General features: G+C 40.3%; 1 protein-coding gene across 4 annotated transcripts in view; it reads right to left on the reverse strand.

Annotated features, from left to right (window-relative positions):
- KDM4B (lysine demethylase 4B) overlaps nucleotides 1-13828 on the reverse strand; it is a 94146-nt gene that overhangs the window by 34159 nt on the left and 46159 nt on the right. For all 4 annotated transcript variants that reach the window (XM_075038024.1, XM_075038023.1, XM_075038022.1 and 1 more), the window contains one exon: nucleotides 286-482. In XM_075038024.1, coding sequence (XP_074894125.1) covers nucleotides 286-482 — 197 coding nt within the window. The remainder of the gene's footprint in view (nucleotides 1-285; nucleotides 483-13828) is intronic.

Consider the following 13828-nt stretch of genomic DNA (forward strand, 5'->3'; position numbering starts at 1 on the left):
TAGATTTTTTGTCTTCCAGAATAAGAGATGAGATGCGAGGGGGCACACAGCGTCCTAGTTTCAGAAAACATGTGCTTCTACAACATTTAAAGGAAACAGAACAATGAGGGAACACATTACCCAAGAAAAATTACAAGAGGAATTTAAAAAAAAAAAAGTTTGAACTATCCCCAACTAAGAATTATAGCATTTAAAATCTTAGTAATTAAAATCAAAACACAGTGCTTAGAAACAACTCTTTTCTCTTTTGTTTTTGGGGTTTTTGGGGTTTTTTTTTCTCTTTACCTGCGAAGCAATTTAGCCTTCAACTCTGCTTTAGTCTCGTTCCAGGCATCTAGTTCCGGGCTAGTCAGAGCCGTGGGTTTCATATGGTCCAGGACAGCAATGTCTTTTCCTTGTTTCCATAAATCGTAACGTTCTGGTTGCAGAACCCTCACAAAGACATCCATGGAAATCTTCACCATGTCTTTGCGGCAAGTACACTGCAAGAGATATCCAGACACCAACACCATGTTAGATCAGAGGAACACTTTCTTTTCTCATCAGCTGAGTTTGCCTTTCTCCAGAGACAAACTAACACTCTACCTGTTTTGTCTGTAAGGCCTATGGTGGGTCAATGCTAGGAATTGCATTGGTGTATACATGGGTATTTTAGCTTAATGGAAAACATTGACTCTACCTGCCCTCGGCAAAATCAGAGACAGCACAAGCTGCCACACTCTCTGAGGCTAGTTGAAGACTCTGTTCCCAAGAAATTTCTGCTCCCTTTAAACCCACCAACCAAGCTAAAACTTTCTGGTGACTGATACCCAGTATGCTACTCATCTACTGTGTTACAGTCATTAGACAGCAATAACTTTAGCCAATGTAGTCCACGTCTGAGCCTGATCTCAAACCTACATTCCCTCCATTAGCCAGCCTCTTGCAGAGTTTCTCAGGCTGAAAAGAGATTATTAATATCACTTCATAACTGAAGAAACCCTTAAAGGAACAAAAGGCTAAACTAGTGAACAAGGCAGTTAAACTTCATAATTATACATCATGATGTTGCACATAAATCCTTCACAAGACTGTAGAGAAATAAAAAAGGTTACAACAATAACTACATTCTGCATCTAAACCACATATGCCAAAGTCAAAGAAAACGTGCATTATTAATTTCAACTAGCATACGCTAATTCTAACCTCTGGAATGACACCTTTGCCATTGTATAAGCCTACACAAAGACTACTTACAGGTGTTATTTACTTGGATATCTGTTTGCTCTGACGAAACACAGAATTAACAGACCAAGTCCAGCAAGGGGATTCTCACCCAGGACACAGATACCAAACTGAATGAGCATCTTGTCTTTATAAACTTTTTACTCAAGAGAAGGTACTGGATTGAAAAGGACACAGCAACACAGCAATACCCGCTTGCCTCATGGAGGCTGCAACTACAGCTTTGCTGTTGTGGTGAAAAGTTGAGCCCCCTTTTAATTCTGCCCCAAGATGCAAAGCTTTGCTTGGTATGCACTTGCACTGAATTGCTTTCCAAGTTGAGGATGAGGTAATTATAGCCACTTTGCAGGACTTTTTTCACCCTTCCTCCACACCTTTGCAAAACTGTTCTATTCTTTTTCTTAACAGAAACGCACGAAATTAAACTTGCTTCTCCCCTTTCTTCTTTCATTTTTCACTACCATTATTAAAAGATTTATGGCCATAGTTAAGAAGCCACTGAGAGAAGAGAATTTTTCTGTACAGTTCTCGGCTATCTCACCTCCCTCCCAACTCCTGTTTTTCTTTTTGCAAAGACCGCTGGCCACCTTCTGCTGCTCTGACTGGGAAAGCAGTAATAACCTGAGTGTGCTGAGTGGGAAGGAGTATTTATGGACAGGTACTTTCAGGAAAACTCAATTCATTTAATGAAAAATAGCGAGGGACAGAAAGGCTGGAAATGCAATTTGGCCAAAGAATGGCAGGAACACAGATGGTACCCATGCTTCAAATTCCTGGCCAGGCAGAAGCTTCTCACCGGCACCTCCATCAATAACAGCTTAAGGGATTTGTATTGAGCAGATTTTCAATCACTTTTCCTGAAGAAATTTTAAAAGCACCTGTGCACTGCTACAAAGAGGAATACAGAAGAGCACCCCACAGCACACATCATCAATGAGCTATGGAGATTGACCTCCTCTGCCTTTACAAAGTATGAAAAATGGCTTAAAAGGGGAACAGTCCATTTTCTGATCCTAACCTGGAACCAACATGCTGCAGCACACATATGTCAATTCCTTCAAATCAAGCAGAGCAAATCCCGAGTCAGACAGGTCTAAAGGTCTCCAGTATGGTCTCCAACCACCACCAGCTTAAGAGTCTCACAAAAATGTAAAGTATACACAGATTATTGAGAAACCACATACTGAGCTATCTGGATGCTATTCAGACTGCTATTCAGATAAATGACGCTGTGGGCTGTAATCTCCAGTGTACCGCAACACCAGCACCCTGCAGTAGCCAAGTTCCTTTCTTTACACAAATCTAACATGATGTATGTTTATATTTCAATTTTAATTTAATTTTATTGCTTTCACACTAGCAAGCATGAATAATTTACAAAGCCTGTTTCCTTTGTGGCTTCTTCCGGACCATACAGCTATATTTCCTCAGCTGCTGCAGTTGTGCCACATTCACATTCCCATAATGGCCAGGGTATTTTTCCATACCCTTTCCTCAGACCCAGCAGCGAGATCCTGCTTAATACAGCACATGCTTCCAACACAACTGCAAAAGAGAATGTGCATGTGTGCCTAAGGAGTGGGAGAGGGAGGAGAACAGGAGAGATTAGAGGAGGAAACTGTGGGTAGAGAAGGGCAAGAAATTTTCTTTGCAATTAATTACCTGCTTTATTCCATTAGAACAGGACAAGAATAGCAAGCTTGTGTTTCCCTGTCAATGATACCCCTTTCCATGTACTGCATCCCCTTCCATATACACAGAGTTATATTTCTTTCAAAGTATTTAATTGTGGTCATAAACACATGTATTTCCTAAGAGATACTATGCCTACACTCCCCCACCTCTGTCTCTCCCTATCCCAATCTCTGCAGAACATATCCTTCCATATTCCATTTCCCCCCCTCAAATTCTAACACTTTCATATTCCTTTATGATTAAACTTTATAGAAACAAAACAAAACAACAGCAACAAAAAAAAGAACATGTCTACACTTAAACACCACCACTAAGGAGAGATATAAAACCTCGTTTCCTTTATGTGAGTCAAAACTGAACCACAAAGCTCCGATTCAGGTATTCACAGAACTCCTACATACCAGTAGACCTGTGAAAGATTTAAGAGCGATATGGTCACGCAAAGCACAGACCATGACTAAATGGCAACATGAAGGATATGCCTGTCATGTCAAAATGACAGGAGAAAAATTTAAGGAACCCTGAGATCTAATCAAATATCTTCCCGTCTCTCCTCTGTCATTCCCCATTTGGAAGCCAGACCACCACACCAAACTGCTCGGGAACAGCAAGGCAGTCAGAGCAACAGATCAAACAACAGAATAAACAACAGAATATTCATAACTGGGATATCCAAGGACCGACTGCAAGTCCTGAAAATGCAGGTGGAAAAAAAAAGCAAAACAAAAATCAAAACAGTTTTAGGGTTAGCTCTTTGCCTTCAGTTACAGGGGATCCAAGACCCAAAACAGCAACAAGACAAGAGGAGCTCCCATATTCACCAAATCTGCAGGAACTTAATTTGTTCCACCTTCTGAAGGATTTTCCTAGCCTCATCTCTCCTTTTTCATAAGCTAATAACTTTTTTAGCCACACAGGATAAGAACATGCAAAGGCAACTTGCAATCTAAGCACATGCAAAAATACTATAAGGAAATGCATAGTGAAGCACTTTTCAAACACAGAAAACCAACATTCTTCTCCTACTCACTATTTTATTATCTGCTACTCGAATTTGGAGACTGTGGTAAAATATCTGACCACACCAGGAACCCTGTCTCATCAATTATAACTCAAAGACTGATAGTGGGAAATTTGTGGCTACTGAATGTGTAACCGTTATCTTATTTGCAATATTTTTTTAAATAAAAACACTAAGAAGTCTATATAAAATAACAGTCAAATAAAGAGACTGTCTCCTTGAAGCAATAAAATCAAATGATACATGGAAAAATGCAGCCTCATTCAACCTCAACCTTCAGCGTCATTTTTGCAAGGATATTTCCCTCGCTTCCCAGCTATTAACACTAAACCTAACCCCATCTGTTCCATAGTGTACAAAGTTAAAGTAAAATAACCCTTCTCCTTATGTAGAAATAAGTCACCAAAATGATATATTTAGATTGGCACCTCTGGTTCTTATGGAAAACCCCCTCACACTGACATGAAATCAGGGCCCACTGCACAGTTATTTAAGACTCAGTAAGCCTCCCACTTTGCCTTAATGGAAATTTAAATACAAGAAAACCCAACACTTGAAGTTGGAAGTTCTTTCGGCTATTATACCACCATTAAATGATTAAATGTCAGACCAAAATCTTTGCTTAAAGTTTTTGTATCTGCTTTTTCATAACAATGAAGCCTAGAAGCAAGTTACTGGGAAAGAAAGATGGTTACTTTCAAAAGGCAGCTAAGAAATTCTTGCTGTGTATTACAGGAACACATACTGCTAACGCAGGCAACACTCCTAAGCTTCTCTCCATAAATTTCCAGGAGAAAGTACAGTTTCAGCTTTTGGGAGAAACACAAAGTCCTCCCAGTATAATACTCTTAAATAGCTATCCAATTTGTTATCATATTACAGACATGTTACTTGGGATCTAGTTAATACTCATCCAATATGACAGAATAAACTAGTTTGGGCTCCAGTTTAATTTTCCTTCCACTCAGCCCAAAGCTACATTTCCACTCAGACCTTCTACAGCAATGCTCTCAGATAGCTAAGGTTTCATAAGGGACAAAGGCACACAAATTGCAAGTACATGCCTGAAAGATGAGTGGCAGGTACTCTGCAAGTAAATGAGGAGTTAAACTTTGAGAAGAAGGAAAAAAACCTAAAATGCATAGTTTGTGTGTTTAATGGTTGGTAGTTGAAAGCTTATGGGAAAGAAGATGAGTCTTGACCCCCTGTTTCTAGTGTAATTACCAGCATTGCCGTAAGTCTCAACAACAAACCAGTTCATTAGGAAACCCACTGGAAACCCTCTACAGAGTTTCATAAACAAAACAATTAGGCAAAGATTTCCAAGGACTCCCCCTGGTCCCTGGCTGCAGGGCACGCTTTTTCCTTGCGTGCTTCCTTAACTTGCTTCCTTAATGTTCCATGCAGATTTTTGTGGGTAGAAGAGTTTGGTAAGTGGCAAGTTAGCTGGGGAGTCAGATTTACCCTGCTCCACTCCATTCGTAATAAGAGGATTCTTTCTGGTTTAAGATATAATATAAAATGCTATGTGACATGCTTCATTTTAGGCAAATAATAACCCATCCCAACCGGCATCAGGCTTCTATCAGGCTTCTGCTGATGTGTTACATGAAGATTCCTTTTTTTTTTTTTTTTTTTTTTTGGGGGGGGGGGGGGGGGGCAGCTGTGGGGGTGGCACGCACAAAGCTATTTTGCAACCTCTGCCAGAATTCTTTTTTATCTTTTTCTATTCTGTATACCTTTAAGGATGCCAACTACTTCTGAATCTCTCTCAAATATACGCAATCCTCATTCCTGCAAGACAAACACAACCCCAGTGCAGGGGCAGGGGGGAGGATCACCTCAGCAGGGTCCCGAGTTCTATGTCTCAGATAAGGCTGAAAGAACACAGAAGGAAATTCAATGCTCTCAGCAGCACTACAAGGCGGGGGAATTCAGTGAAGTACCAGTTCCTTTCTGTTCTGACAGACTCATTCTAGGACAAGCGATAAACAAAATGAGACTTATCCAGTGGTTATGATGTAGTCTATAGTGAACATCATTCTGAGGTTATCTCAAGGTATTATTTCTTCTGCATCGTAAGACTTGCAGTTGGTGAAAGAAGTCTACCACCGACCACTTTCGTTTGGAGAAAACATGACATTTCAGCAGGTCAGCACCCTGTGTTCATGCATTAAGCAAGCAGCGCGCATGAACTGACATGGTTTGGTGAAGATCTACAGCTCTGAAGTGACAGACATACTAGAGAATTCTTGCTAAGTGACTAAAGTTATCCTTTTATCCTCCTGTTTGATCATCTGCTTTTTAGTCATTTCTTTTAAAAAGAAAGCCAAACGCTGTGCTGTATTACACGCCTGTAAACCAACAGATGAAGTAGGAAAATCCACCATTTTGTATCCCATGTACAACACCCAAGATCTATAGGCACTTTGCAGAAACATGAATAATTATGTTTGGTGGAATATGAAGTGTCGGTATCTAAAGTGACAACCCAAGATTTGCTTCTAGCACACTATGAAATTCTTTCCCCTGGTAATAACAAGTGTTCTTTAGTAACATTTTTCAAAAGGATATGAAGCTGAAAATATATTTTTTGCAACTCCAAATGCTACAACTTAGAATCAAGGGAGGGTTGATATATAAATAAAGGAGACAAGACATTGTATATCAATCCTAAAGGAAACAGCAATCAAGACCCCTCTGAAAACCACACACCAAATGAAATGTTTCTGTCTTTCCTATAATAATCTAGACTCACCTGCACATATTTTCAAAGCAGTTAAGAGTCAGGTGAGTACAGAGCAGAAGCAAGATCTGAATTCTGATGCCCGACATTAGGAAGCGCCCAGCTATAAGCCACCCCACAAAACCCCTGAAACTGCTGCCTGCCACTAGCGAACCAAGCTGGAAGAAAATCAGAAGCACAGTTATCAGAAAAAACAAATAATAAAGCAAAATGTAGTTAAAAATTGAAGGAGACTGTTCATAAGCAATCTACTCTTACTCCCCTATAATAGAAAGTGGGCTTTGTTTTTAAAGTGTTCTTCATGCAGAAAGTGAAGAGGCATAAGAGTTAAAAACTGTTGCCTACACTGAAGGAATTTCTGTGGACAACATCAAAAAGGGAAGGTACCTGATGAGAAAGTGTGATGTCAATTCACAGCTACTTCACACTTTTACAGTGCCTTTCAGAATTCTAACATCACCATTTCTGCAGTTCTTGAACAGAATACACTATTTAGTTTTTTATTCTTAGGTGGGATGTTAACACCACTCTTCCTTCTTCCTATCTATGCCCCCATGCATCACCCTTGAAGCAATTCCAATGGAGCAAAACCAGCTGCACAAGAAAGCACAATGCTACGGCAGCTTTCAAAAAGTATTTTTGATGGCCTTGCCATACTAGCATCCCCAAAGCAAGATGACCCTTAAGCTTCCGCTCTGACACATGAATGATTGGGGCTGGTACACTTTATCAGAGACTCCTGTGCGACAGAGAAGCTGAATGAATAAGCTGCAGGGAGCACATTCTTCACATCACCATTTACTGCGGCCACAAAGCACACCACAACCTCCACACTATAAATCACAGGGTTAGCAAGGCAGAGAGAGAATGGGAGACTATGTCAACCCAGCAACATCAGGACTCCACAGGTTCAGGGCAGTTTTCCATCCTAGAGATCCGGCAGTTTCCATCGCAGGCTCTTGGAGAGTCACCCTGCGCTGGCAAAGACATTACTAAGCAGCATTCAAAAAGTCAAGAACAGCATGCTTTACACCTTGCAGTAATTAAGCTCAAGTAAGTTAGGCTGAGTAGCATAAATAGGCCTAGTCTGTTTAAAAAAAAAAACACAAAAAAACCAACAAAACTCTTTAAAAAACCCCAGCTCCTTCCCAGTTCAGTGCTCTAAGGGTTACACCAAACACTGAGCTGAGAGGGAGGCAAGCTGCCTGAAGTCATCACTGCCCCTAGTTGCCTGCCCTGAGGCAGAAGTGTCCCATTTGCTGTGAATCAAGTCCTGAGCAGTTTATAATTACATTCTGGATGTCAAATTAGTCTCTCAGATGCCCCTTCTCAAGGGCAGGGCGTCCAGAAGGGACAGGCCAGATACCAGCTTAGCACCCATCCATCCACACGGACATCAGTCATTGGGTCCAGTGGCAGCCAGGCATCCCAAGGACTGAAATCCTGGAAACCTCCAGGGTGTATTTTTTCTGCTGATAGAAGTGTAAGTGTTCTTCCTTCATTAACAAAAATGATGACAGGCAACCTCCCAGTCAGTACTTCAGAAGAGGATCTCGGAAGAGACCTGATAAAATGAAGCTCCAAGACAGTTTCAGAAAATAACTGTTTCCACCTTAGCATAAAAAACACTGTAAAAAATCCTCTTTATTGCACAGAATCAGTGCTTTGTCAAGAGTAAGGTATCAGGGATATTTAAAAAAACTAAAAGAAAATAAGTACAAAAAAAGGTGGAAGATTTTGTACAAGAGCAATTTTGAATCTGTCTGAGAAAAACTATGGAAATGCTATTCCATAACAGTGGGGTTTTTTAATGTATTCTAAGCTTAAAAGGTATAATTAGAGTTAGTTAAGACAGACATACAAAGTAACGCAAAAATACAATTCTGATTTCTCTTATTTCAGAGACAAGTTTTACAATATTACCAAACAGTTTCTGCAAAAACCTCATGAATTTTATTTTCTTGGAAAATGAGGACATCTTTTAAGAGAAAGAGAAAACCTACTAACATCTGAATAGTAAGAAGTAAGCTTCAATTTTACAAGGAAAATCATATGCTAGACAACTTTAAAACACAAATGCTCCAAATGTAAAGTTGAGATCTGTTATTCCAATAGTATAAAAAAAAAAAACCAACCAAAAACCAAACACACACGAGGAGAGGGTTCAGAAGCAGTAAGCTATGTAAAAGGCACCTCTCAAAGATGCCTTTATGTATCAGTAAAATCCAAACAGAAGAGTCTTACTTGTCTTCCCCTTCTCCCCAGGGAAATGACTAAGCAGCAGAGCAGGACTGAACTGTACTGGAGCGGAGCTCTGTATGGGAATACTGCACAGGAAGAGATGAAGGCTGCTTACTTCAGAATGTAAACTGTAGGATTTGGGAAGGAGGGGCAACTTGACCCCATTTTATATTGAGATAGATAATTCCAGCACTATCTCTGGAGTAAACAAGAGATAAAATGAAGGTATGAAAATGTCAACTGATAGCGACACAGACATTATCATCCAGGAGTGCCTGCGATTAATATAAAGGAAAGTGCAAGAAATTGTTCCCCTCCCATCCACTTATTTCCAGTCCAGTTTGCAGAAGAAACAGAAAAGCCAACCTGTGAAGTACACTTGAATTTCTTATAAAATTGTACACTCTGAAAGTGTCTTTTTGAATACCAGGTGTTGTGGTTTAACTGCAGCTGCTCACTCACTCCCCCCCCTTCCACCCAGTGGGATGGGGGAGAAAATCAGGAAAAAAGTAAAACTTGTGGGTTCAGATAAGAACAGTTTAGTAGAACAGAAAGGAAGAAACTAATAATGATTATAGTAACAATAATAAAATGACAATAATAATAATAATAAAAGGATTGGAATATACAAAACAAGTGATGCACAACGCTATTGCTCACCACTTGCTGACGGATACCCAATTAGTTCCCAAGCAGCGATCCCTCCCAGGCCAACTGCCCCCAGTTTATATACTGGGCATGACGTCGCATGGTATGGAATACCCCGCTGGCCAGTTTGGGTCAGCTGTCCTGGCTGTGTCCCCTCCCAACTTCTTGTGCCCCTCCAGCCTTCTCTTGCTGGCTGGGCATGAGAAGCTGAAAAATCCTTGACTTAGTATAAACATTACTTAGCAACAACCGAAAACATCAGTGCGTTATCAACATTCTTCTCATACTGAACCCAAGACATAACACTATACCAGCTACCAGAAAGAAAATTAACTCTATCCTAGCTGAAACCAGGACATCAGGAGACTTCAGGAAGGTCACTTCACTAAAACACTTGGGTTTAAAAGGGTTGTTTAGTCAAATACACAGCTATTAAGACCCTCTGTCTGTCAATGGTTGCATCCAAGAGTTTTCAGAAACAAAGCAAACCAGAACAGTAATGCAGGAAGGAACTGCAGGCTCATGCAGCAAAACAAGCAAACAAAAAAAACCCTCCAGGCTGTAAGGAATGAAAATTATCATTCACTGCCTTTCATTCACCAGGCCTTCTTCAACAACCAAACAAAGAAAAAAAAAAAGGAAAAAAAAAAAACCAGAAACATGACAAAGTTAATGGAAGACAAATGACCAAAAAACTCCAACTACAGAGTACAAAGGAAAATATTTCACCCTAATTTTCTAGGCTCCGCCTATGCAGGTAAACGTTAACTGTAGCATATACAAATAAAACCATGCCTACTCAACTGTAGTATTTGATCAGTAATGTTAAGGTCTAAAGCAGAGAAGCAGAGTATTCAGATTTCAGCTGACTCCTGAAATATTGTGCCAGTATCTCCAACACTATCAAAACCCCTTTTGACTCATTTCTTCTGGATCTCTTTTTACTTTGCACACTGTGACAGACTGATACTCATGTTAGTCAAATAGGACTGTATCTTAAAAAGAGCATTCCCTGCCAGAGCTTGATCTGCAAAGAATGCTGAAATGAATTCCCATCACGTATTTGGAAAGACCTAGTGACAGCACACCAGGATTATCTATGGGAGCCCCAAGATTAACTGAAGGTCTCTCTCCCATCCCTAGACAAGTAACTGACAGATGTGCTGTTCAGCCACAGCTTTTCACACAGATTAGGTGGAATAGGCAAGCTGTGGTTGGCCTCAAAGTCACCTTGACTGGAAGAAGTCAGCTGCAACACAAGGTTCCTCGAGGACAGATGGAGACATTTACATTGACAATAAATGGGATAACACTTAAAGAGCTGTTAATTCTTACACTTCTGGACACAATGTCCAGCTGTAGGCAAGACATCTATTTCCCAGTGGTACACCACCATATAATTAAAGACATGAAGTAAAGGAGAATGTTATACCCTTCCTCTGAATCTAAGGAGATTGGCATTTGCTAAGAACAGAGAGCAATCAGTCCTGAGGATTTAGACACATCATGAGAGATGACATGAATTTTGTCTGTCACATACCAGCACTCTGCATTGAGGCTAGAGAAGCAATTATTAGAAGGATCAGCAAATCAGACTTAAAAGGCAAGCACTGGCTATAACTGAAAAGCTGAAACAAGACCAGGGAAAAACTAAAGAGAGAAAGTAGAGAATTCTGCTGAACATTTGTGGTAACCCATGTGCCAAAAGCCATCAGCTCCCAAACTCCCCACCTGAGCCTGGGACATGCTAAACAGATACCAGAGACATCTGATACAGATGAAGATGCAAATTTATCTCTCTGTATCGGTCCTATGTTTAGTTAATAAAGACGTTTTGGTCAATACGTTCTTACGCTAAGAGGCTACTTGTCAGCAATGGTTACAGCTTCCATCTAAAGACATGAAACCCAGCATCACACCCTAGTTACCATTACACATATACCCTTCCACTCCTGCACATCAACTTCTCCTAAGCGGTTCTGAAAGAGACTCCAAAACCTCTCTCTAGGTTCTCAAAAAGCTTTGAACCAAACAGGACAGCTAGTTTATTCACTTGGGTATTCACCAAACCAGTTTCCACTTGAATTTAAGCATCTGTTCATCTTGGTTACAAGCTTACACAGAAACACGCATATTTACCCACTATTAGTTTCCTACACAACTCTGCAGCCATTGGGGTTTTTTTGCTAATGCTGATCCTCGTTCTACAATTAAAGCAGAACCAGTGTCTACGAAGCTGATCTTTAAACTTCAGTCTGGTTATTATGTATTTTTTTTACAGCCTAAGCAGGTTCTGCTGTGGTTACCACAACATTTCATCCATCTGGCAGGCAATTAGCATGGCTCTGTCTATGTTTCTCTGAGGTGAGCCATTACCTTGCTATGTGAGCTCTAACACTGTGCCATTGACATATATCACTCTCAGTAGAGCAGAATCCAGATTTCAGCCCCAGGATAATGTCCAGGCGAACAATTGGCTAATTTTGAACCTTACCTTGTTACCCATCTCATGAGTACTGGTAGGACAAGATAGCCATATTGCTGACCCGAGGAAAGGAGAACAATCACCTTCCAGCCAAATGTTTCAGTGCAGCAAGAGCATGTACCTGCAGAGTGCTGCCCAGTCAAGAGTTTCCAAGAACTTTATAAACGAGTATATGACAAGAAAAAAAACAACCAAACCTCCTCAGATGTGGGCAAGGATAATCTAATTGTGCCTGACAGCAGAGAAATCAATACAGCCATTTTTTTAAATTTAGCAAACGTGCAGTAGTTAACCAAAAATCACACACTCCAGGATGTCCCTCTTCACAAATTCTTTCTCCACAAACGTGCAGGTAGCTCAAGTGTACACAGTCAGTTGATATTTCATTAAGTCCCTGTTTAACTTAAAATGAGATTTAAACAAACCTTTTGCCCTTACAGTGTAACAGCATTCATACCTCATCTGGAACCTGATAGTAAGGTATCAAAGGGTTAATTAACATGTATGCAGTGTGTGGTTTAAGCAATATTAAATGGAAATCTCTGAACAGACAAGTGTCACTGAGTGCAATGGAAATAAATTGGGCGTCTCCTTCCACACTTCAACTTTCTCTCCCTAGATTTGCTCAGAGCTCTCTATGCTGCTTGTTCAGTAATTTCACGCTACGCTGCTTAACAATGTAAGCATGGAGGCTCAATCTAAAACTGCACTTCCCAAATGTCACTTGTTTGTGAACACATGGCTGAACCCAAAATTGCTTTTAATATTAGAGTGGTGCCTGCTGGCACTGCTGTAGTTAAGGGTCTGTCAGAATTTCCATGATAAACCCCATTTTCTGGGGTGTAATACCATGACCATTTGCTACAGATAAACCTCGTATACAAGGTCACAGCAGACAAACACGATTTTTAAAATTTTCAAACCAAGTTTGCTTGGCTATTTTTGAGTTTAAGACACTTAACGCTGATTTGAGGCCTCTTATGGTTCTAGGGTTTTCTTACCATACCTTTAACTCCAGAACAAATTCAAATGTAGGAGTCCCACTCCAGCCTCCACCTGGCCCTGGAGCCTCAATTACGGCCACAGGGTCTGGTCTACAGCCTTGATGGGATATGAAGAGATTACAAACACCAGCATAGGGTTCACTACTTTAACACTAGTGTGAGACAGAGAGGACAAATACATAAATTTTCACCACAGGGAATTTTCTGTTGTGAGAATCATTTCAGTTGCCATTAGTAGCAATTTAGAGGTATTACCCCACTGGCACAGTGAGTTCATGTATTTTATATTTCATGGCATATTTCATTTTATATTTCATGGCACAACCCCCAGTGTGTCTAACAGAAGATGCTTTAACACCACTGTAGTTTCAGAAATGAAATAATAAAATCTGTCTATTTTAGAACAGGAGAAAGCTCAAATGCCAAATTTGTTGGCTAATAGTAGAGTCCTTGAAACCATGGGCTGAATATTACTGAAAAAAGTAAACAAGACAGACACTTCACCTTTTGGGAACCTGGCTGGCTGAGCTTGCTTTCCACAGGACGAGCTTCTCAGACATCAATTATTGTGCCATTGGATAGTCAAAGACTGACTGCCTGCAGTTGCTGAGGGAGGATATAGAATACCAAGCAGGGGGAAAAAGCAGGAAAAAAGGTTCTGTGGGGTGACAACCAACTTCTTTTCTACTTGGGTTAATGATGTTCACTAATTAAAAAGGAAAAATAGGAAGAAACAGCATGGGGTTTTTTTTGCAATTCTACAG

Source organism: Buteo buteo, chromosome 10 (assembly GCF_964188355.1).
Source record: "Buteo buteo chromosome 10, bButBut1.hap1.1, whole genome shotgun sequence".
In the NCBI taxonomy this organism is placed as follows: domain Eukaryota; kingdom Metazoa; phylum Chordata; class Aves; order Accipitriformes; family Accipitridae; genus Buteo; species Buteo buteo.